The 21,207-nt window shown below is 43.7% G+C and overlaps 1 protein-coding gene and 1 long non-coding RNA gene across 2 annotated transcripts in view; both read right to left on the bottom strand.

Annotated features, from left to right (window-relative positions):
- LOC122942211 (ovostatin-like) overlaps positions 1-9,627 on the bottom strand; it is a 168,264-nt gene extending 158,637 nt beyond the window's left edge. The window contains exons 1-2 of the mRNA XM_044299711.1: positions 9,560-9,627; positions 8,509-8,692 (exon numbers count right to left, since the gene is read on the bottom strand). Of these exons, the coding sequence (XP_044155646.1) occupies positions 8,509-8,692; positions 9,560-9,627 (252 nt within the window). The remainder of the gene's footprint in view (positions 1-8,508; positions 8,693-9,559) is intronic.
- Positions 9,628-16,090: 6,463 nt separating this feature from the next.
- Positions 16,091-19,748, bottom strand: LOC122939844. Its single transcript, XR_006390182.1, has 3 exons — positions 19,619-19,748; positions 16,387-16,571; positions 16,091-16,237 (listed from the first exon to the last, which is right to left on the bottom strand). It is a non-coding gene; the product is annotated as an uncharacterized LOC122939844 (long non-coding RNA).
- Between the last annotated feature and the right edge of the window lie 1,459 nt (positions 19,749-21,207).

Below are 21,207 nucleotides of genomic sequence, written 5' to 3'. Positions count from 1 at the left end.
CAAGCAACACCTGAAGCAAGGGGTGTCGCATTCACCAAAACACAAACACAATAAGATCCATAGTGAACTTGTCAATTTAACCCACGAGTTGCCAGTCTCTCCAATCGACTGGTACCTGCCATGGGAACATCCGTGACACTTATTTGGGCAGTCACGCGGCCAAAACTGACCAAATAACTCAAGTATGAATTCAGTCTTACAGGTCGTTGTTAGTGCCAAGAAGAAGCGCACTCCTTTTACACAGTCGTCAGCTGATTCCACATCGATATCTACAAAACCTGTTCTATTAAACGCTTATACAAGTAGAGGTCCCCCAGACAGAGTGGAGAGGTTGTCAGCAGTAAGTTTCTGTTGAAGTCACTAATTATTCTGCCCTTCCTCTGATCCGTCAGAACAGTAATCCACAAAAACGGATCCTGTGTGGGGAGCATCCACCTTCACTAAGTCAGCATTTGGTCAGTAATCAATCAGTATTGCTAATGCCAAAAAAAACAGGAGTGGATACAAAACAGAGGTGACAAGTGAATGGAATTTTTTAATGTCTTCTGTGTTTTGTACCCACTCCTGCTTTTGGCTACCAAATCACAAGCCAATTCTGATGGGACCATACCAGCCTTACAGCCGCTACTCAGACAAGATCCGTTGTGCATCTAATTTCTCCTTCTTTCTGACAAGGAGAAATTAGAAAAACAGCTCCAGAAAGCAATTATCGTCCTCTTAAAAACTTGTGCCACTCTGTGGCCTCCTCATTACGATTCAGGACGTATTGTCTGAAATACGTAAATGAGCACTGCATATGAAGTGACTGTATCTGCTGTTGAATATTATGAATTAAAGGAGAAGTTTTTAAGAGGACGAAAATTGCTTTCTGGAGCCGTTTTTCTACTATTTTCTACTTTACAGTACCTGGGGACTCACCCAAAGGCTCCTGAATACGGGTATAAAGGCCAGATACAAGGTGAGCTGGAAAAAAGTGTTTTATTGAAATCAGATCAGAAGAAGGGTCAAATAAATTATGATGTCAGCCAGGCCGAAAGGTAAAATAGTGGCCCAGTCATGAAGTGGAGAGGGTGGAAACAGCATGAGAAGTCCACAGAGTGGCCCTATGACATAGTGGTGAGGTGAAAACAGCATGAGGAGACCACAGAGTGGCCCAATGGCATAGTCTGGGGGGTGACGGCAGCATCAGGAGGAGGCCACAGAGTGGTACAATGACAGAGTGTGGATGTGGTGGCAGCAACAGCATCATGAGGAGGCCACAGAGTAGCACAATGACAGTGTGGAGGTGGCAGCAGCATCAGGACACCACAGAGTGGCAAGGTGACATAGTGTGGAGGTGGCAGCAGCATCAGGAGACCACAGAGTGGCAAGGTGACATAGTGTTCAGGTGGCAGCAGCATCAGGAGGCCACAGAGTGGCAAGGTGACATAGTGTGGAGGTGGCAACAGCATGAGGAGACCACAGAGTGGCAAGGTGACATAGTGTGGAGGTGGGTGGCAATACCAGTAACCGCGGAAGACGGTGGGTGAAAGAAGGAGCATTTTGCATCAGATGTGTGGCATCAGGCGGGTGACAGCATCAGAATAGTAGCTGAGGCAGGTAGCTAGAAGAGACTGGTCTCTTTTGTCAAAGTGTTGGTGTGGCACCATGGATGATCTAGTCTGATGCATCAGGTATTGGTGGGTGGAAATCCTGGCTGATCTATACCTGATTCATCTTGAGAAAGGTCAGTGTATCCACATTTTGGGTGGACAGGAAAGTTCTTCTTGGGGTAACTATGGTCCCCACCGCACTAAATACCCACTCTGATACCACACTACTGGCTGGGCAGGACAGCTTTTCCAGGGCAAACTCTGCCAGTTGCGGCCACAAATCCAGTTTGGTTGCCCAGTAGTCCAGCGGATCTTTAATTTGGGGTGGCAGGGTGCTGTCCAAGTATGCCACACTCTGCTGGCTCAGGTCCTGCTCCATGTCTAGCTGCTGCTGATGATGAGTAGGCGGGTGAAAAAAGCTGCTAATCAGCGACTCTAGACTCAAGTTGCTGCTGATGGAGCTGGAACTGCTCCTACCCCCCACCCTGCCACAGCAGCCATGGCAGAGGAACGTGAGCGCAGAGGGCCGCCCCGGTCAGACCTGCGAGAGGATGGACGATGGCGCAGATAGGCATTTGCCAACTCACTACATAGGATGTCTCTATAGTAGGTCAGTTTGTCCTCCCTCTCAGCAGGTGTAAAAAAGGCCCCCTTTTTGGACTGGTAGCGAGGGTCCAGCAAGGTGGAGAGCCAGACGTCATCCCTCTGCCGAATGGTGACAATTTGGCTGTCACTATGCAAGCAAGTGAGCATGTATTGGACCATTTGTGCAAGTGACTGGGAGGGAAACCCTGCTTCCTTCTCCACTGCATACTGCCACAAAGTGTCTGGGTCCTCTGCCTCTTGTTCCTCATCGCCTTATAGATCCTCTGGCTGCTTCTGCTCCTCCTCTCCTGTCACCTTAGTGGAAAAACCACCCATTTCGCTACACATTGCTTGTGCTCCGATGTCCTCCTCCTCCTCCAGTTCAGCCTCCACAGGGCTCATGTGGCCGTGAGATCAAGGCGCCATGTCTCCAGTCCCCTAACCAGTCAGATTTACCAGCATCTGTTCCAGGACATGACGCAGTGGAATGACGTTGTTCATCCTGTAGTCCTGGCGACTGACAAATAACGTGCCCTCCTCAAAAGGCCTAAACAATCGGCAGGTGTCACACATGAGCTGCCGCTGGCTGACATCAAAGTTACATAGGGGAGTACTCCTGTCCGTTTCGGTCATCAAGAAATTGTTTATGGCCTTTCTCTGTTCATACAGTTGGTCCAACATATAAAGAGTGGAATTCCGGGTGGAAACGTTGCATATCAGCCTATGTTGGGGGAGGCCGTTCTCCTGCTGCAGCTCAAGGAGTGTGTGCTTTGTGGCCGTTCCCCATGGTTCCTATTTTGAGTTCCCGCTGAGAAAGCCAGGATTTTGTTTCTTGATGAAGGACACGGAGCAGTTCCTCCCCTGTGTGACTCAGTTCGCCCAGGCTAACAAGGTGCAGAACACTGTGACACTGCCATGCCCTGCACATGTAGTATGCTGCAGGGACCCTCTGACTTGTCCCTGCAGTAGAGGCTGAGAACACTGTGGAGGATGAGGAGGCAGAGGCGGACATTGTCGCAGGACCAATGTGAGAACCAGCGTGAGAACGTGGAGGCGGAAGCGGTGTCACCTGGCCAAGTTGCTGATGTGGCTGTGCAGGAACCACATTTACCCTGTGGGCAGTAAAGGACACGTTTTGTCCCTGACTGTAGTTACAGCTCCACACTTTAGCACACTCTGACAGGCTCAAGGACTGGCCCACCTTCTGTTCTACATAGGTGTGCAGGGCTGGTATTGCCTTTTTGGCAAAGAAATGAAAGCTTGGGACACTCCACCTTGGCTCAGTTCTCTGAAAGGTGCAGAGTCCACCACTTGGAAAGGGAGGGACTGCAGCACCAGTAACTTGGACAGGAGCACATTCAGCTTCTGCTCCATTGGATGAGTGCAAGCATACTGTTGTCTCTTGGCAATCGCTTCGGTAATCGATTGCTGACGGAATGACTGATGAGGAGTAAGAGGAGGAGCAGGACATCAGGACCAGCAGATGATGGGAAGGACAGACAGCTCCCTTCGGCTGATGTTGTGGAGCCTTGACTGCCTGAAACTGGGTGCATGCCTCTGGGTGATGCACCGGTTGATGCGACAGAATAGACCACCACATCTGAGCCACAGTTCTCCCAGGCCACTTTATGGTGACACTGCATATGTTGACGCAGGGCCGTGGTGCCATCATTGGCACCCTAGCCACGCTTCACCTTCTGCCCACAGATTCTACAAATGGCCATGTTCACCTCCTCCGCCGGCTTAACAAAAAACTGCCACACCGCAGAGTAGGTGATTTTTCCCCCAACACTGTGCCTTGACTGACTGCTATTGCTGCTGGTTCCATGAACCCGTGCACCACTTCTTTCCGGCCAGGTAGGCTCCTGCAAAGCGGGTGGTCTACCCAGGGCATTTTTCGCTACCGACCTCCTACTGCTGCCACCCTGCTGAATCCCGGCCATGCTAGCGACTTGCTGGCTCTGCTGCTGCTTCACAGGCAAGCTGCCACTCTCTTCTCCCGATGATGAAGCCGCTTCGTCACCTGGCTCCCAAGTGCGATCTGCTACATCATCATCGAGTACTGTCTGCACGTCACTGATGTCCTCCTTAACCGCCTCTAGGTCAGGAGCCTGACCGCTTGCAACACCAGCTCCGACGCCACTCTCCTCATCACTACTTGGCTGGCCAGTGGCTGCTGACTGACCTCTAGTAGCTCGTCCTGGCTGAAAAGTGGGGCTGAGCCCACAGCATATAATACTTCTGTTGCTGAGGAGACAGAAAAGTACAGAGGCAGGTTGAGGACAGGTGAGGGCAGAGGGACTGCTCCTGGGCCATGCCAACTAAGGCTGGGTTCAGACCTAAGCATTTTACAGCGAGTTCCTACGCGCTGTAAAACGCTCAACAGGCAAGAACCAATAATTCCCTATGGGAATGGTTCTCACCGGAGCGTTTTATAGCGCGTACGATCGCGATGTAAAACGCCCGACGCCCCAAGAAGTACAGGAGCTTCTTTGGGGCGTCTTGTCGCAATGGGCGTTCGCATACTACCGGAGCCGCGTATGTGAGACGCCGGAGAATCGCGCATACACAGCGCTCAGGTCAGGAAGCTCAGGTCAGAACCCAGCCTCAGGGTTGTGTCTGACAAACCCACTGACTTTTAGCTGGGGGTGTCTGATGTCAATTGGGACGAAGTGGATGACCGAGTCAACCATTCAAGAACCGCAGGTTTGCTGGTCAGGACACGACCGTAAGCTGACACTGGGAGCTCAGGCCTCTGAAAGTGACCTCTGCTGCCACGCCCCCTTACTCTGCTGCGACCTGTGCCAGAAACATTAATGCATCTGCCACTCCCCTGAGGGCCTGGCACTTCTCTGCCTGACATACTGTTAGATCAAAAAAAGAAATTAAAAAGAAAATAAAACACCCCAAAAAAGTCTGTAATTTTCTCACTTCGCCACACAATGGCTAAAAAACCCTTTTTTTTTCCAACTAATATACGCCAAAAGGGGCTGTAATTTTCTCACTATACCACACAACGGCAAATAATTTTTTGTGCCTCTAATAAACGCCAAAAAGTGCATTTAACTGCACCGTTAAACAGCAAATATATTTTTATTTTGCCACTAATACAAGGCAAAATTGGCTTTAGAACATATAACTTGCAACCCTGATTGGCAAATATAGTTTTGTTTTGCCACTTATACACGCCACAAAAGGTTTTAAAACATATAACTGCACCGCTGAGTGGCAAATATCTTTTTTCGCTAATACACACCACAAAAGGCTTTAAAACATAACTGCACCGCTGAGCGGCAAATATATTTTTGTTTTGCCACAAATACACGGCAAAAATGGCTTTAGAACAGATAACTGCACCGCTGAGCGGCAGATATTTTTTTCCTTTTTTTGCTAATACACGCCACAAAAGGCTTTAGAACAGATAACTGCACCGCTGAGCGGCAGATATTTTTTTCCTTTTTTTGCTAATACACGCCACAAAAGGCTTTAAAACATAAAACTGCACCGCTGATCGGCAAATATATTTTTCTTTTTTCACTAATACATGCCACAAAAGGCTTTAAAACATATAACTGCACTTCTGTGCGGCAAATATTTTTTTGTTTTGCCATTCATTCACGGCAAAAATGACTTTAGAACAGATAACTGCACCACTGAGAGACAAATATATTTTGTTTTGCCACTAATACATGGCAACAATGGCTTTGGAACAGATAACTGCACCGCTGACCAGCAAATATATTTTTTCTTTTTTCGCTAATACTGTGCACGCCACTAAAGGCTTTAAAACACATGACTGCACTGCTGTGCGGCAAATATATATATTTTTTTGAACTAATACACGGCAAAAATGGCTGTAATTTTCACACTTCACCACACAACGGCTAATAAGCCCTTTTTTCCCACTAATACAAGCCAAAAAATGCTTTACAACATATAACTGCACCGCACACGGGCAAATAAGACATATCAATATTTCCTTGTAATAAACCCTGTTAATGACTGTATCAAACAGCACTTGCACCTTAATAAGAACAGTTTGCTGGAATTACAGAGCTGTGTAATGGCAAATTGGATCCCTAGTTAGTGCAGCAAGGTGTAATAGGATTGTTCCTATTACTCAGGCTGTAATCTCCCCTTCTGAGCCCTGTTCAACAAAAATGCTGTGGAATGATTCCTCCCTATCCTTGAATAATCTTTCCCTGCACTTGTAAATCGCTTTTTCAGCACTTTAAAGTATTTTCTAGCACTGTCCCTAGTGCCTGCTGACGTCTCTCCCTGCACTCAGTACACTGGAAAATGGCAGAATCTATTTATAGGGCTGTGACATCACAGGGGGGGCTGGCTGGCTGCTGATTGGCTGCATGCATGCATGGCATTATGGGTGATCCCGCCTTACCAGAGTTCCTTTCTCCATGTCCTCACACATACAGCAGCCATTTTAGGAAAAAATGTGATTCGTTACCACGAAGCGAGAGGAAATTCGGCTTCAGTGAAAATCCAATTTTTCTTGAAATTCAGATCGAATTCCACTTCATCAACTTCGATTCGCTCATCACTAGTCGTAACCATAGAAATGAGCAGTGTATAATGTGATGGAAAAATTTATAAAGCCAGCAAAGGAAGCAAAATCAATAATAACAATACATTAGTAAGTGCCTTGTATTAACTTTCTGTACATGATAAATGCCATTTGCTGAAGTGAGACAAGTCCTTTAATTATCTTGTTGTCCTACTGTGGACACTGGACACAACAGCGAGGCTCCTGCAGAAACCCATTGTTTTACAGCCAGACATATGACTGAGGAGGAGGGGATTCATGGCTGAACATGCAGCTGCCTTCCTTTTAATAATGAAGACCGCACTGTATAGTCCTTCATTGTTAATGGCCGCGCGGCACCTTCGAACAGGGGCTGTTGCTGGTATGGGGTTTGGCTGGTTTGGACAATATGCATATTATTGCTGTTCTGGCCTGCAATCTCCTGCAGGTTATTTAACAGTAATCATAGAATGTTAATCGCCTCTGGCATTCCCGCTTCTCCAACCCCAGCGCTCTCCTGCCCTACAGATGGGAGTCCTTCTTCTGCCATCTGCTTTTCCATATCATCTAATATCGAGAATATGTAATCAGGAACATCCAGCTCACCCTCTTTCTGCATGAGGAGGATTGTGATCATCAAGACCTGGCCCCCCCCCAAAGGGGTGCAGACTGGATGGCACGCTGGCAGTGGAATAATAAAGGCTTCCATCTTATTGGTATTAAATTGCATATTTTAGTTTATGGCTCATGAAGGAATAAGTAAATGCAGGAATAAATAATTAAAACTGAGGCAGAATGACTCTCCCTGCACTCTCCCTGCACTCTCCCTTCTCCAATATTCTTCTATTAATCGTTTTCAGCCACACTGTCCCTAGTGCATGAGCGCTTGCCACGTCTCTCCCTATTCTCATCTCACAGGACAACGCAGGACAACGCAGGACAACGCAGGACGGGGGTTTTATAGGGCTGTGACATCAAAGGGGCTGGTTATCAGTGGGTTGGCTGGCTGCACGGCATTATGGGTGATTTCTTAATTTTGCTTTGAAACATGCGTAACCAAAATTTTAGGAAAAATTTATTTGTTGTGTGAGGAAATTCAGATTAGTTGTGAATCGAAGTCTTCCTAAACTTCGTACCGCTTTCCGCTTGAAATGCTTCGCTTCACTGAACAATACGATACATGGTGTTTATTTCTATATTAATTGCTAGACACTGTTGTGATTACCATATTGAATACCATTCAAGGTTCCAATGCCAATATTGAATACTATATATAGATCTGATTCCCATACCGAATACCATACATGTTTCTGATTTCAATATTGAAAAAATATACATAGGTCTGATTTTCATTTTTAAAACGTTATTGCTGATTACCATATTGAAAATTATACATAGATCTGATTACCATTGAATACTGTACAAGGTTCTAATTACTATACTGAATACCTCATGTGGTTCTAATTAGCATTGAATACAATATATGGCTGAGGTTCTCATATTAAACACTATATGGGAGATTTAACAAAGCTCTGTGAAATCTGATTGGTGCTTTGGGAAACTAAGACACTTTTTCTTTACACAACCTTTGATAAATCCCCACCCCTATATATTGTTTTCCAGTCAATACTTTATGTTTTCAAATAATTGTACTCTGAACACTATTTAAAGAGATTTCCAGTCGAAACGTCTACTTCCGGCGGCTGCTGATCGGGAGGGGTCAGGTGTCAGACCCCAATTGATCTGATATTAATGACCTATCATTCATTATAACATATAGATTATACAAACCTGGAAGTCATAGCACTTGGAATAGTCAGGGGCGTCTATTCTCTCTTCAGCCACAATATGAACTTGGTCATCTTTCTTCAGCTCTAATTTTAAATCAACAGCACCCGTCAGATCAAGGAAGGTGACACAGACTTTCTCCTCAATCCCCTGTACTAGATTTACAGGGAAGGTGATGACATAATGGCTGTAAGGATACAAAAACATTGACAATGGCTATTAGAAAATTCTGTGGAAATCTGATTAACAATGGAATTGATATCTTGTTTTACATAAAATGTTACTTGAGTTGTGTCAAGTTAAAGGGAAACTGTCACCTGCTTTTACCATTTTAAGCTGGCACCATCGCTATGTTGACTAAAGTACCTTATTCCCTGCAGTCTTCTTTTTACTTATTTTTGTTTTGTAGTTTTGATATAAAAGCGATTTTTATGTTATGCTAATTAGGGTCCAAGGTGCCCAGAGGGGCGGCCTGCGCCTGCGCGATCATCAACCTCCTGAGGGCAACAGCCTCAAAAGTCTCACTGGGCATGCGCCGAGCCCAGTGATGTGACCTGAGCGCTGTTGCCCTCAGGACGTTGATGAAGTAAAAAGAAGACTGCAGGGAATAAGGTACTTTAGTCAACATAGCGATGGTGCCAGCTTAAAATGGTAAAACCAGTTGACAGATTCCCTTTAATAACTTACAGCAGTGGCCTCCATTCCGCGGCTCTCGAGCTGTTGCAGAACTACAACTCTTAGCATTTCCTGACAACAAGAGAACCCCAGATTTGGAGAATACTGAGGCACAGCATACATGCATCATTGACTCAATAATAAAACACATTGAAGGCACGTCTTAGCTATTTACTCTACTCATACAGTATACCATAACTGGAGATGGGCAAATTAATTCTAAAATTCAGAAATTTGACATCAATTTTTAAAAATTGTATGATTCTTCCAAGCCTGTATTTTTAGTGATGAGAGAGTGAGAGAGAGAGAGATTTGCTCATCTCTAAGCATAACTTAGCCACAAATAATAATTGCTAATTTAGATTGGTCAGTATCTTACGGTTCGGATGCCAATGTGAGAGATGAGCTGAAGATTGCCAGGCAAATGGATACCGAGAGAAGCCACATGTTGGACAATATGCCCCTGCCACTGCCAGTCTGGAAAATGCTCTCCCTTATAACAATGAGAGATAAAGGAGGAGCCAGAATGTGTCCTATGTCTGACAATCTGGTTGGAGATGGGGTGAAAGTTAGGAGATTTCAGCATAGCTCGTGACCTCTTATCTATTGTGAAACTTGTGTAGATGACCAGGAGCCAATTTACATTGTTTGCTTTGTGAAATTTTCAATTCATCTTGCTGTACAGTGATTTCAAACATCAAGGACATCAAAGCTCTAGTTATACAAGATTTCTTTTTAAAGTTATATATATTCAGCAGACTGTTTGTTTCTTATATTAACAAGTACCATATGCACATCCTAGGGGAATAAAAACTAGGATACTCTTGGAAGAATATGTGTAAATTTGTATAACTAAGGGAGAGTTCACATCACCATTTTTTTTCTGTTCTTTTGATCCATCAGAAGAACAGAAAAAATAAAGGAAAAAAAATGGATCCTGTGCATCAGTCAGTGGCGTACCTCCAATAGAGGCAGACCACGCAGCTGCTATGGGGCCCTAATGGGAAAAAGGGGGCCCGCAGTGGAAGATAGGCCCTGCCCACTAATTACACTGATATAGCTACTACCTGTTAAAATAGAATGCAAGAAGTGGAGAAGGACCTTTGGTAATGTCATCAACCATGTGACCAGTGCAGGAAGCCAAAAAATCTGAAGGACCTTTAGTGATGTCATCAACCATGTGACCAGTGCAGAGCCCTGGTGAAAGACCTATGTGACGTTCTGCAGATTCTGAGGTGTGTATTAGGCTTTGTTCACATCTGTGCTGGTGACGTTCGCTGTTCTGCCGTCATAGGATCACAACAATGAAAATCGCCATAGTTCTGGATCTGGTGCTTCATGGACAACACCTGACGGATCCCGCTGACCATGATGAGATCTGATAGGTTTCCATCTGCCAGGCTGTAAAATTGTGTCCAGCATTTATGGCCTGATCTGCGAATGAGGCCCCAACACAGATGTAATCAAAGCCTTATATGTTCTCTTGCATCATTATGATGTTCTGCAGCAGCTGAGGTGTGTGTTTTGAGGTTCTGCAGCAACTGAGATGTGCGTTATGATGCTCTGCAGTGGCTGAGATGTGTATTACAAGGTTCTGCAGCGGCTGAGGTGTGTATTAGGAGGTTCTGCAGCGGCTGAGGTGTGTATAAGGAGGTTCTGCAGCTGCTGAGGTGTGTATTAGGAGGTTTTGCAGCAGCTGAGGTGTGTATTAGGAGGTTCTGCAGCACTGTTATGGGAGATCTCTGGATGGCACTGTTATGGGGATCTCTGGATGGCACTTTGATGGGGGGGATCTGTGGATGACACATATATAGCATCTTATGCTATGTGCCATCCACAGATCCCCCCCCCCCCCATAACAGTGTCCGTGCAGTGTGAATGACCCCCAATACAGGGGCTGGGGGCCGGCATCGGGATTAGGAATGAAAGTGGGGACCGCTGCAGTCCCTGTATTCTAATGCACCAGCCCTGCTCACTGTTGTATAATCTTATCTAACCTGTAGGCATTGTTAAGATATAATAATCATATGTAATCCATCTGTATTACTTACAACATTAAGTTCCATAGCAGAGAGGAGGGAGGAGGCAGGCCGAGAGGGGTCTGGTACAGGACGTCCCCACTCCAGTATTGCCTGACATTGGGTTTTTGGACTAGACCCATATGCAGCACGAGGCCCCAAAATGTCCTCATTTCGGCTGCACTGACCGGCGTCCAGCCACCTGGTCTAGCCAAAACTGAGCCTGGGTTTTGAGCGACGAACTGTTGGGCGTACAGATTCGTCTGCTCCACCATCAAATTCACCAGTGGGTTACTGAAAAAAAAACTAAAATAGTCTATTTCAGTAAACCCCACTGTGGGAATCTGGATTCCAGGATTGCCAGCGAAATCCGGAAGTCGGAGGCAATCTGGGCGTATGCCTCCTCAGCCGAGAACATCCGGCGGGCCATGGGTGTGTGTGCGTGTAGGTGTGCGTGTGTGGAAAACTTTATTATATGTGCGTGTGCGTGGGGGCAACGGGGGTTCGCGTACTAAAAAAGGCAAAAAAAAAAGGGCAAGTGTTAGGAAAAAAAAAGTTTAAACTTGCTGATCAGCGGTACAACGCTGATCAGCGGTGGGGCGGGCGATGCGCTAACAGTGGACGGACGCTAAAAAGTGCCGGCCAGTCAGCGCACGCAGGAAAAAAAAAATTGGTGGTGTGGGGGGGGGGGGGGGGGGGGGACTGGTGGTGGGGGGCAAGTGGCAGGGGGGGGTCTGGGTTAGGGTTAGATGGATAGATGGAAGTTTGAAATAAAAGTACTTTTTTGTTTTTTTCCCTAACTTACTTTTCCCTTCTTTCCCTGCCTAACGGTGCCTCTCCCTCACTGACCCTAACCTACCTGGGTGGCGATGGGTGCAGGAGGGTGATGGATGCCGATTAGGGGGACACAGGAGCTGGTGCTGGACGATGCTGCACGGTCAGGGTGCTGGACAGGAAGAGGAGGGGAGAGAGGAGCGCAGGAAGTTTGAATATCGCGCCTCTCTCCCCTGCATCAATCAGCACCCTGGACAGCAGTGTTCAGCACCAGGGCTAGCACCGCCTCCTCAAATCCTCGGACTGCGATTGGTGGTGTATAATTACGCCACCGATCGCAGTCTTTTTCCGGTTCATCGGGTCACAGGACACCCGAATGGACCGGAAACGCAGAAAACCGCAGGTCTGAATTGACCTGCGGTTTTCTGCGATCGCCGATATGGGGGGTCAAATGACCCCCCCTGCGTTGTTACGGGATGCCGGCTGAATGATTTCAGCCGGCGTCCCGTTCCGATTAACCCCCGCGGCGCCGTAATTCCGATTTTAAGTCAGGACGTATGTCCTATGTCCTTAAGGGGTTAAAGGGTGGTCTTATCCAAGAAAACCCATTCCTGATATGCAATATTTCTTTCTCTGATATTTTCAAATTGGTGCTTCCAAGGAGTAGAGCAGATTATCTTTTTTTTTTTTTGTTTAATATATCTTTATTTTCGTTATACAAAAAGAAACATACACGTTCCAAGCACAACAAATATTTAGATATCTCCAAAACACCAAATACAGTTCCATCTTACCCTAACCAATTATTTTATACTATTTTTCTCCCCATCTCCCATTCCCCCCTATCTTTTCCCTTTCCTCTCCATTTGCCCTCCCACCACCCTTATGAGGGGAGGGGGACGTGTAAAAAAATAAAATAAATTGTGGCCCTCCATCAATCGTTCTTCCTTAATCAAATTATCCACCGCTTTCCTCCATTGTCTCACTGTCGGAAGGTCTACCCCTACCCATTTCTTAAGTATAAGATATAAGTATAAGAAGTCTGGCTTGAAATAGCACTTTGCAGAGAACCACTCGTATATCTCTATTTAGATTCAGATGTTTAATTGCCCCTAATATGCAGATCACCGGATCTTCAGGTATTTGAACCTTCAAAATTAAATATACAGTCTCCAAAATTTCCCCCCAATATCTAAACAACCTTGGGCATCTCCAAAAACAATGTATTAAATCAGCGTTCTCTCTCCCGCATTTTGCACATGCATCCGAAACTCTCACACCCATTATCTTCAATAACCGTGGGGATCGATGCAACCTATGGACTACAAAAAACTGTGAGATCTTATGTGAGCCCCTATTGGAAACCATTGAGTAACCTCTGAGGGCATCTTCCCATTTATCTTGAGTAAGAGATTAAAGTTCATCCTCCCATTTTCTTCTAGCGGGTATTAAAATCCGTTTCTTTTTGATCTCCATCAATATCTTATATCTTTTTGCGGTTATACCGCCCCTTTCCCCCTCTTTAGTAAACTTGTGTATTATATCTGATTTTTCTATTTTATATTTGTCCTCCTGAAGGGATATCCGCAGGGCATTCCTAAGCTGAAAGTATTTATACATATCTTTTTGGGGAATCCCAAACTCACTAACCATTGTATTAAAATCTTTCAATTTGCCCTGTTCCAATATCTGACTGAGGTATTTTATCCCTTTTTTTTCCCAGTCTATATACATCTTAATCGTTTGTAATTCCTTAAGATTTATATTTTTCCAAATAGGTGTATAATATAAAAACCCTTTAATCTCTAATATTTTTTTAATCTCCACCCATATATAGTTTGATAAATTCAGTATTCTATTACTTGTGCTCTTTTTACCCAATATACTGGATTCTAACACCTCCAAATAATTCCACTCTTCTTTCCACCCTAATCTATTTATAACTTGTCTTCCCACCAAACCGTTTAAAGTACCTTTTATGGGACCATATTGTGCTATTAAATAATAAAAAAAACAATTTGGAACAGCTAGTCCACCCTCGCCTACTGGGAGCTGCAACACTTCTTTCCTTATCCTAGGGATAGCACCTTTCCAGAGAAAGTCCCCCATTAAGCTGTCAAATAACTTAAAAATACTCTGCGGTAACCTCAACGGGGCATTTTGGAGAACATAAAGTATTTTAGGGAGAAAAATCATTTTTATCAAGTTTACCCGACCCTGTATTGACATTGGCAAGCGCCGCCAAATGTGTACTTTAGTCCTAAGTTCTTTTAGTAAGGGGAGTATATTTAATCTTTCGTATTCAGCTATATTTCCAGAAATTTGTATACCTAAATATTTGAAATTGTCATGTTTCTCTAACACATGAACCCTTAAATCGCTCTGTAATTGTGCGTCACCCAACATCAACATATGTGACTTCCCCCAGTTAATATTTAACCCAGAAAAAAAAAAAATTATCTATTATATCAATAACTCTATTAAACTGATCACCAGTATTGTGCATAAATAATAGGATATCATCCGCATACATCAAAAGTTTTTCTTCTCCACCCTCATATTGAAAACCTTTAATCTCCCTATCATTTCTTATTATACATGCCAATGGCTCAATTGCAATGGCAAATAATAATGGTGAGAGAGGGCATCCCTGCCTAGTGCCCCGATAGAGGGCAAGAGGCAGGGACAAGCTCCCGTCCACCATCACCCTAGCCCTAGGACTATGATATATTAACTGAATCCATCTTATAAATTCCTCCCCTATACCGACCCTTTTTAGTACAGCCCATAGGTATTCCCATTCTATACAGTCGAATGCTTTTTGGGCATCCAGTGAAAGCACTGCTTTCTCCCCAGGTTGTAGTATATTAGCTTCGATATTTAAGAACATCCTTCTTATATTTGAATATATCGTTCTCCCAGGTATAAAACCTGTCTAATCCTCATTTATAACTCCCCCAATCACCTTCGACAACCTCTCGGCCAAGACCTTTGCCAAAATTTTAACGTCCGTGTTTAGGAGAGATATTGGCCTATATGATACCGGGTCGAGTTGTTCTTTGTCCTTTTTTTGAATTAGAGTTATAATTGCCTCTTTCATGGATTCTAGTAAATCCCCAGTTTTTTTGGCCTCATTCAATGTTGTTTTTAACTCTGGTAGAGCAGATTATCATGTGTACATCACATGTGTAAGGTCAGGCTGAGGAGTTCTTGTTCCTTGCCCTCAGGAGAGAGATGGCCATGAATGAGTTGTGAAGACTGACCACTAATGTTCAGTCTCCTATCTACTGATAATGGCTAATGAGATGCCTTCAATCTTAAACGGACATTACAATTCTTATGTTTTTTAAATTACTTTATAGAATAAGAATCCCACAATGTTCTAATATACACGTATTTAAAATTCTGATGATATACAGTATCTTTATTTATCAGTGCAGTTGACCCCTATATAGAATGGTATAGCCCTTGGACCAATCAGCCCTGTAATGCATAATCCCTCACAAGGTCACATTGTGTCACTCATGGGACTCCTGACATTCAGTTAACTCACCAGATATCTAACAGGTCATTAGTAGTTTATTTAGAAACATACATATAGTGTATATACTACAACATATGCAGTATAAACACTATTACTACCTTCAGTAGTATCTGTACAATTTTTGTTAGACTCTGTATATGTGGAGATATTGACCCCTAGAAGCATTGTCTTCAAAACTATGGAGTCTGATGGATTAGGCTACAATTTTATTGGGTTCTAAAAAAAAACAAAGATAAACAAAACAAATAAACTTCCGTATGCATCCTTATGATTTGGAGGACTATAGAGGTACTGTGGAGGGCTAATTAACCTCTGTGGAGGACATATTATGGTTTTGCCCAAAATATAGCCATAATATGGCAGTCATAAAGATGTACGCAAAAGATAACAATAAACATCTCACCTTGTCATTTTTAGAATTGAAATTCGTGTCCAGGGTTACAATTCGGAAATTCACTGGAACGATGAACATGTGATGAATCTGATGCAATAAGCTTTGGTAATTGGTTTAACATTTCTGATACCATCTAAGAGAGCTAAAATATGAATATAGTTACCTACCTGCCTGGCCAAACTTATAGATTGGTTTATTAGTCTGAATGAAAGTCAAATGAGTTCCTTTCATGAGCAAGATCTTCTTGGTCTGATTGACGTTAATGTTGTCTCCATGAGCAGAAACATGAAAAAACCAGACCTCTTCTTCATCCACTACGGTAGGGAGCTGATCAAAGGAGAAGTGTTATTGGTAGACTTATAAATCTTTATTTTCAGGTTCATTTAATGTCTTTTTTCCTACCTAGCACCAGTGTCCATAGATTTCCCATGAATGTCTACAGTATATACAATAGAACAGTTCCATACTGTACTAACCTGAAAAGAATAACAGTGAAAATACGTGGGGGGTGTTGACTGTGTCCTCTGTCACCAAAATACTTTTCTGTTCTCTCTTTAACGTCATTTTGAGCTGTAGCGCCCCCTTCATTTTCAAGATAGTAACACATGCTCTCTCCAGTGAGGGGTAGACCATCTGAGCAGGTATTGTAATTGCATAATACCTCAAAAAAAGATTAAGACACAAAATTCAATTAGTCTTTGCATGATAAAGTTATTTCTGCCATATATTTCTTTTGAATGCGCATTGTAGATTTAACTTTATATTAACAATTTTCAATTTATTTAATATTTTTGCTCACTTTGCATTTATTGCAATTATATTCACAGACTGTTCTAGATTCAGTAACTGCCTGCTGACATCAACATTTGCATAGAAGGGATTGTTTAAGGGGGCTAGCCACAACCCAAAACATTGGTTAGTATCTTGAATAGAGATGTGCGAAATTTAAAACAAGAACATCCTGATAAATCAGGTATACCCAGGCCACTCTGCCAAATCATATTCTTCCCATTTGATGGCCGAATCTCAGTGTGAAGGAACTTGGAACTATGAATTTCGGAGCACTGCATAGTGATGCAAATGGAGATATATCACACCTGCCTTTAATACTGAGGCACATTAACTGTATCACTAAAATAACAGACCAACTCTGTCGGTGCACTAGAATGTGATGCACATGGCGATATACCCTCCCTGCATTCTCCCTGCACTCTCCCTGCATGCTCCTTGTCCAATATTCTTCTATTTCTTCTATGCTCAGGTCACAGGACAATGGCGGAGACCGCGCAGGATGAGGTTTTTATAGGGCTGTGACATCACAGGAGATGGCTATCTGCAGATTGGCAGTCGGCACTGCATTATGGGTGACAGTATGCTTTTATTCAATAAAAAAATAAAACTATTTTAAATATATGCAAATGAGGCTAGTAAGGAGCCCAAGGTGGCAATGTTTCAGGTTACCAATGTTTCAGTAGCCCAGCATGCCCACTATGAAGGAGCCCAGCACCGCCAGCATCCTCCGAATCTCCTCCTTGCTCCCCCGACGTCACAAAGTTTAAACACTGTTATCTCGCGCATGTATGGGTATGCCACATGTGAGTGACAGCATGGTGTTCCTTCCTTGTGCTGACATCAGCCTTAGGGAACGAACTGTGCATGCGATAGCTGGCACGCGCGAGATTATGGCGCTTCAACTATGTGACATCAGGGTAGCAAGGAGGAGATTCAGAGGATGCGGGCAGTTCTGGGCTCCTTCACAGTGGGTGTGGCTGGGTTCCTGAAACGTTGGTAACAGCCCCTTGGGCTCCTTACTAGCCTCATTTGCATATATATAAAATCATTTTTTTATTAAGTAAAAGCACTCAGAACTATGGAAAATGTATATTGTGGACGTGCTAGTGGTGATCTAGCAGCACATGTCCTCAGCTCTATATGATCAAACTAGGTGACAAAATCCCTTTAAGTATGAATGACACAGCAGGTGATCTAGACCAGGTGAACTAGATAAACATATTAATGACTAGGCACTTTTATGCAGAATTAGACCCCTTGTAGAGACCGATGCACAGTAAATCTATGTATAACAGAACAGATTAAGTATAAATGGCGCAGCAGATGAACAAGATAAATGTGCCTATATGTTAGATTGCCTTTTAACAATGACTCTGATGCACAGTAAGTGTATGTATAACTGAACAGATTCATTATTAAAGGGGCAGTAGGTGAACTAGGTAAATGCACCTATATTTTAGACCACCTGTCGAGACTAAGTCTGATGCACAGTAAGTCTATGTATAACAGAACAGATTAAATATAAATAGTGCAGCAGATGAACTAGATAAGTGCGCATACATATTAGACCACCTTTTGACAATGAGTCTAATGCACAGTAAGTCTATGTATAACGGAACAGATAATTATTAATGGTGCAGTAGGTGAACTAGGTAAACGCGCCTATATGTTAGACTGCCTGTTGAGACTAAGTCTGATGCACAGTAAGTCTATGTATAACAGAACAGCTTAAGTATAAATGGAGTGGCAGATGAACTACATAAACATGGCTATATTTTAGACCGCCAGTTGACAATGAGTCTATATATTAGCCCGCCTGTTGAGACTAAGTCTGATGCACAGTAAGTCTATGTATAACAGAACAGCTTAGGTATAAATGGAGCGGCAGATGAACTACATAAACGTGGCTATATTTTAGACCGCCAGTTGACAATGAGTCTGATGCACAGTAAGTCTATGTATAACTGAGCAGATTAATTATTAAAGGCATATATCTGTTGCAGATTATGGCGTAAAGTATTTGCACCGCAATCTGCGACTTTTCCCCTTTTTCTGCTGCTCATGTCAGGTCTAAGAAAAAGGGGCGTGGTGTGGGCGGGGCCCATAGGCCTGTCTCTTTTGTCATTTTCTACGCCTGTTTTAGGTGTAGAAAATGGTCTAAATCTATGGCAGCAAGGGAGCTGGTGTAGATTTAGACAGGTGTAAAGTTATGAAGAGTTTCTGAAAAATAAACCAATTTTTTGGGCCAGAATATTTTAAACACTCATGTTCCAATAGCCAGGGGATATGTTAAAGAGGACCTTTCACTACAATAAAAAATCTATACTAAGCATACAGACATGGAGAGCGGCGCCCAGGGATCTCCCTGCACTTACTATTATCCCTGGGCGCCGCTCCGTTCTCCAGATATAGGCTCCAGTATCTTCAGATTTTCGGCTCAACTGGGAGGAGCCAGCCGGGGTCTCCTTCTACCAGGCTGTAGAGATCTAGTAATGCTGATCTGACATACTCCCTGCCAGACAAGACAACCACACCTCTACATCAGCAGAAGATGTAAGGTATACTAAAATGTTATTGTGTAAATATTATCTTTGGATTTAGGCTCCTATTCATATTTTTGGTTTGGAATCTTCTTCACCAGTTCCTTAATGAATAGTTCATAAGAAGTTATTTATTTTTTGTCATTGAGGTCAATAAAAAGACCAAAAAAAAACATGGCAAATAGGCAACTAAACAGAATTTAGATCAGCTGCAAATAAAATAAAAAAAGCATACAGAAACAAATGTATGAAAGCAGCCTGAGAACAGTGCACTGGACGCGTTGGCTCACAGTCTTTTAACTAACAAGATTATGTGGATAAATTTATGACCACCTTCACTAAGGTAGGCCAGTAAAAAATATATCAATCAACTTACGGTTCTGAAGCTGAGGCTACTTCCAGGGAGACAATAGAGAGACATAAGGACCAGATGAGAAGCCGCATTTTGGATTAAGAGACCTTTTTGTGAGAATGTCTAACAAACACCAGTAACATTTGGGCTTTGGAGAATATTTTTTTGTGTGCAGTAGAGGAAATTTCATCTGGGGGAGTTTTGGCTTAACTCTTACATTGCAACACAAGTTCATGACCGTTTATCTGCTATGCTGACAGAGGAAACAAATATACCTGAACTCATCTGTATTATTTCTGTATTCCTTGTGTGACTGTGCCAGTGTGGACCTTTCATCATACTCAGATATGCATCTGTCAATAAGCAGATAACCTTCGGTAAGGCCATGTTAAAGGGTTTCCGTCACCTGAAAAATGAGTATTAAGCTGGCTGACATTAGGGATGTGCTAGTGTAAGCTGGACAAAACTATATTAGTGCCATCTCACTGGCTGCTGCCGTTATTGAGAAAAACAAACTTTTATAATATGCTAATTAGCCTCTATGAGCAGGGGGCGTTGCCCCTACTCCTAGAGGCTCCGTTCTCCCACCTCTGGCCACACCCTTCTACACTAGATTGACAGGGGCAGGCATCGTTGGTCTCCTACCTCCGGCCCTGTCTGCAGTGTAAATCTCGTGCAGTTCAGTATTCTGTGCAGGCGCAGTGGGGGAGCTGGCAGCCAGTGAGCACCAGGGAATTCCGCCAGAATGCAAGGCCTTGTAAAGAATGCTATACCTTCAAAGGGGTATTTCCTTCTGGTACATTGATGGCATATTGACAGTATATGTCATTTATGTCAGGTGCAGATCACATTGCTGGGCACCTGAAGTGAAGGAAAGTGCACTGTACATTCACTGCTTGCTCTCCATTCACTTCTGTGGGAGTTCCAAGAATAGCTGAGTGAGCACATTTGGCTATTTTTGGGAGTCCCATAGCAGTGAATGGAGCAACTAACAGAAGGTGGCTATGCAGCTGTTCTCCCTTCGCTTTGGGGTCCCTGTTCTGGAGATAGGGGTGGGTCCCAGAGGTGGGACCTGTACCTATCTGACATTGATGGCATATCCTAGCGATATGTGCAACGATCCACGGGTTCAGCGTCTGGGGTATCCCTCACCCCTTAGGAGTTTTCTATGAAATATGTCCCTCTTATAGAGCAAGTAAACTTGATGCCAGCTGCGTTTAAGCAGCGGAAGTTCCAGGCTGCCTTTGTAGATGGTAATGTTGGTACCCAGGGGTAGGATTGCCAGAGTGGTGCAGGGTGGCCTACAGTCTCTGTAGATGTTATATACACGTGTCACGGTGTTCCTACTTGGATGATGAACAAGTGGAATAAATGGAGTCCATACTTTGTAGTAACATTGAACAGTTGCTTTTACTTGCCATAAATTGGTAATCCAAACAGCTTCCGAACAATATCTTGGTCATCAGCAGGTATTGACTTAACTTTAGCAGGCAAATACTTCTCTGCAACAATCTCAGCTCTGCTATGCGGTAGCTCTCTCAGCTCTGCTATGCTTGGCTGGATAAATAGGAAAAACTTACTCTTCTGCTGGAACTTAAGTTAGCTGTAGTCTG

Source organism: Bufo gargarizans, chromosome 6 (assembly GCF_014858855.1).
Source record: "Bufo gargarizans isolate SCDJY-AF-19 chromosome 6, ASM1485885v1, whole genome shotgun sequence".
NCBI lineage: Eukaryota > Metazoa > Chordata > Amphibia > Anura > Bufonidae > Bufo > Bufo gargarizans.
This window is presented reverse-complemented; position numbering and strand designations above follow the sequence as displayed.